Source organism: Gavialis gangeticus, unplaced genomic scaffold, assembly GCF_001723915.1.
Source record: "Gavialis gangeticus isolate Ggan-Ray unplaced genomic scaffold, GavGan_comp1, whole genome shotgun sequence".
In the NCBI taxonomy this organism is placed as follows: Eukaryota; Metazoa; Chordata; order Crocodylia; family Gavialidae; genus Gavialis; species Gavialis gangeticus.
In genome coordinates this window covers 26,173,492-26,176,815 of record NW_017728993.1, presented here as the reverse complement: position 1 = coordinate 26,176,815, position 3,324 = coordinate 26,173,492, and the positions used below count along the sequence as shown (strand labels likewise).

Here is a 3,324-nt window from a genome sequence, read left to right as displayed (position 1 = left end):
CCCCCCCCCCACCCCCCCCCGGCACACACTTGCTCTGTGCACGTACGGAGAGCGTGACCTTGCTCTCGTTACAGGCAACTTCTTCATCAATGAGAACATGGAGCTGAAAGTGGGCGACTTCGGCCTGGCCACCTGCCTGGATGCTGCCGACCAGAAGAAGTAAGAGCCTCTCTGTGCTGGGTGTTGGGGGCCATCTCCCCCCTGCCTGGGGAGGGGTCTTGCCTGCAGCCTCCTGGCAGGGGAGGAGAGCGTGGAGATGGTGCCTCCGCGTCCCGTCCCCTCCCCGGGCAGCTGTGCGGGCTGGCCAGGCAAGCTGGTGGCTGGGGCCTGGACTCGCAGCCCGGCGGCAGAACAATGTGCCGACTGTGACCATTGTCCCGCCTGCCCCACACAAAGCAGCTCTGTCATGTGGCTTCTCCAGCAGGGAAGAGAGAAGCTAATGCCAGAAAGAGGGGGGCTGGATGACAGATGGTGCAGGGAAGGGGAGGGGGTGACACGGGGGTGGCGGGGTCCTGCGCCAGGCAGGGGATAGCAGCTGTGCTTGCAAAAGCCCTGGGGTTGGGGGCCTGCAGCCTCCACAGTGCAGGATTGCCGTCGCCTGGCTGGCTCGTACATTGCCCCTTACTACGTTGTCCCCCCCTCAGGACGATCTGCGGCACCCCCAACTACCTGGCCCCGGAGGTGCTGCTGCGGCAGGGCCACGGCCCCGCCTCGGACGTGTGGTCCCTGGGCTGCGTCATGTAAGTTGTCATCGCGGTCCCAGCCCCTGCCTGGTGATGCACGCCCGCGCCGGGAGGGAGGGGGCAGCCGGGGTCAACGGTGTCAACAGTGTCAACGGCCCCGGGGGCGGATGCAGCCGGTGTCAGTGGCTGTTTCAAAACAATGGAAAATATCAGCGGTGGCAGCCGCGGGGCTATTTATAGTGGGCTGATCGTGGGCTCCGGCGTGATTGCGAGCAGCCTCCTGCACCCTGCCAGCCGCACGCTTCCTGTCAAACTTTCCATCTTATGCGAGAGCCGGTGCTGAGCCTGCCTCGCGCAGCTCGGGCCAGGGGGAGGGCGGCTGGCGCTTCCCACGGGGGCCCGAGGGGCGTGGGGGGTCTGCGGCTCCCCCATGTGACTCCCCGCCCTGCTCCCAGGTACACGCTGCTGTGCGGCAGCCCCCCCTTCGAGACCTCGGACCTGAAGGAGACGTACCGCTGCATCAAGCAGGTGGAGTACGCCCTCCCGGCCTTCCTCTCGGCCCCCGCGCGCCAGCTCCTGGCCGGCATCTTGCGCCGCAGCCCCCCGGACCGCCCCACGCTGGAGGAGATCCTGGACCACGAGTTCTTCCGAGTAAGTAGGGCCCCGGATGGGCCTGTCCCACCCTCCTCCCCCAGGATGCACTTCCTGCCCAGCCGGACCGTGATGCCCGGGGCCTGTGGGTCACCAGCATCGGGCAGTGCCACGTGGCCTGCTCGGATTGCAGCAGCATCACCGCCTTTCACTTCCGGAGAGCCACGGCCCCTGTGGGCAAGGCAGGGTCAGGGGTGATTGCCGGATCCGTCCGGCCGCTGACCCCGGCCCCTGCTCCCCAGGCATACACACCGGACAAGCTCCCGCCCAGCAGCTGCGTGATGGCCCCGGAGCTGACTCCTCCCAACCCGGCCAGGAGCCTGCTCGCCAAAGTCACCAAGACGCTGTTTGGGAAGAAGAAACCCAGAGGTGAGCCCAGGGCGAGCTCCATGCCCAGCCGCAGCCCTTCCCGCCCCTGCCCTGGGCTGGGAGCCGCCCGCCGCGGTGTTGCAAACAGCCCTGCCTGGGAACTGGGAAGTGAAACCAGGGAGAAACTGCCCCGCCTGGGCCTGGAGGCTGGGCCGAGCTGGGGATGCAAGCCTGGACCTGGGGCGCTGCAGCTGGGGAGCAGACGATGCAGCCCTGCAGCTCTGGGAGGGCTCGGGGGGGGTCCAGGGCACCCTTGCTCACCGCCTCTCCCTCTCCGCAGCTAAGAAGGGCCCGGTGGAGGACAAAGACGACCTCTCCAAGCTGGTCGCCGGCTTTATGAAGACCTCGCTCTGCCGACAGACCAGCTACAAGACTATGGAGGGGAACGAGGTGCGGGGGGACATGGCCCCGGGATGGTGGTGGGCTTTGAGAGAGACCCCAGCCTCATTCGTGGGCTGTTGGCTGGAGCTGAGCCCTGGTCTCTCCCTAGGTTTCCCCCGTGTCGGGCCAGACAGCCTCCCTCAGCCCGGGTGAGACGCTGGCCGAGGAGGGCTCCCGCAAGTCCGTGTCCCGCTCGGCCGGAGGCACGATGGCCAGCAGCTGTGAAGGTGGGTGATGAGCTGTGTCCGGAGCCCCCTGCTCGTGGCCTGTCGAGCCCCTTGTGCTCTGGGTAGGGGCTGTGGACCCCCGGGAGTGGGCGCACAGTAGTGCTGGGGGTGTCCGTGCTGGAGATGGATTCCCTGCCGAGAGCTGCCGGCCAGTGCAAGCAGCTCAGCCGGGCATGGAGGGCTACAGGCCAGCACCCCTCACCTCCTACTGGGGACCCCGGCCTGGGCAGAGCCCCTGTGCCCTGCGGCATCTCGGTGCCTGTGCCGTGGCCTCGGGGTGCAAAACTCCTGCCTGGCTTTATCTCACCTTACCCATGCATCCCTGCAGCCCTCAACGAGTGCGTCCCGGCCTCGGTGCTCATCGAGTCGACCGTAAGGCTCCTGACCAGCTGCCTCTCCTCCATGCCTCCAGGTACGGGCAGCGCTGGGCTAGGGCGGGGGGTGGCGTGGCCGGGAATGGGTTTTAGTCTGTGCCAGGTGCCACCAGGACAAAGACTAGGCTGGGTCTCCCTTGCCTCCGCTGTGCCCGGCTCTGCGGGTCCCCGCTCACCCCTTCCTCTCCTCCCTGCAGCCGAGAGGAACCCGGCGTCCCTGGCCCAGCACGAGCCCTTCGTGTGGGTGAGCAAGTGGGTGGACTATTCCAACAAGTACGGCTTCGGCTACCAGCTCTCGGACCGCGCCGTCGGCGTCCTCTTCAACGACGGCACCCACATGGCCCTCTCAGCCAACCGCCGGTGAGAGCAGGGCTCTGGGCCCAGTCCTGGGGGCTGGCAGGACCCCCTGCCCTGTCTTTGGGGTGTGCAGGAGGTCTCCGGGAGCCCCTGGACATGCCCTCACCCCTTGTGCTCCCTGCAGCATGGTGCATTACCACCTGACCGGCAGCAAGCATGTGGCCTTCCGCACTACGTCCGTGCCCCCCGCGCTGCAGGGGCAGCTGGGCATCCTGCGGTACTTCACCTCCTACATGGAGCAGCGTCTCATGAGGGTGAGTGCTGCATCATTTGGGGGGGGGG

General features: G+C 67.3%; 1 protein-coding gene across 1 annotated transcript in view; it reads left to right on the top strand.

Annotated features, from left to right (window-relative positions):
• The window catches only part of PLK3 (polo like kinase 3), a 6,243-nt gene that overhangs the window by 1,249 nt on the left and 1,670 nt on the right, over positions 1–3,324 (top strand). The window contains exons 4-12 of the mRNA XM_019501411.1: positions 75–159; positions 645–740; positions 1,139–1,334; positions 1,577–1,703; positions 1,984–2,093; positions 2,194–2,311; positions 2,640–2,723; positions 2,883–3,045; positions 3,167–3,296. Coding sequence (XP_019356956.1) covers positions 75–159; positions 645–740; positions 1,139–1,334; positions 1,577–1,703; positions 1,984–2,093; positions 2,194–2,311; positions 2,640–2,723; positions 2,883–3,045; positions 3,167–3,296 — 1,109 coding nt within the window. The remainder of the gene's footprint in view (positions 1–74; positions 160–644; positions 741–1,138; positions 1,335–1,576; positions 1,704–1,983; positions 2,094–2,193; positions 2,312–2,639; positions 2,724–2,882; positions 3,046–3,166; positions 3,297–3,324) is intronic.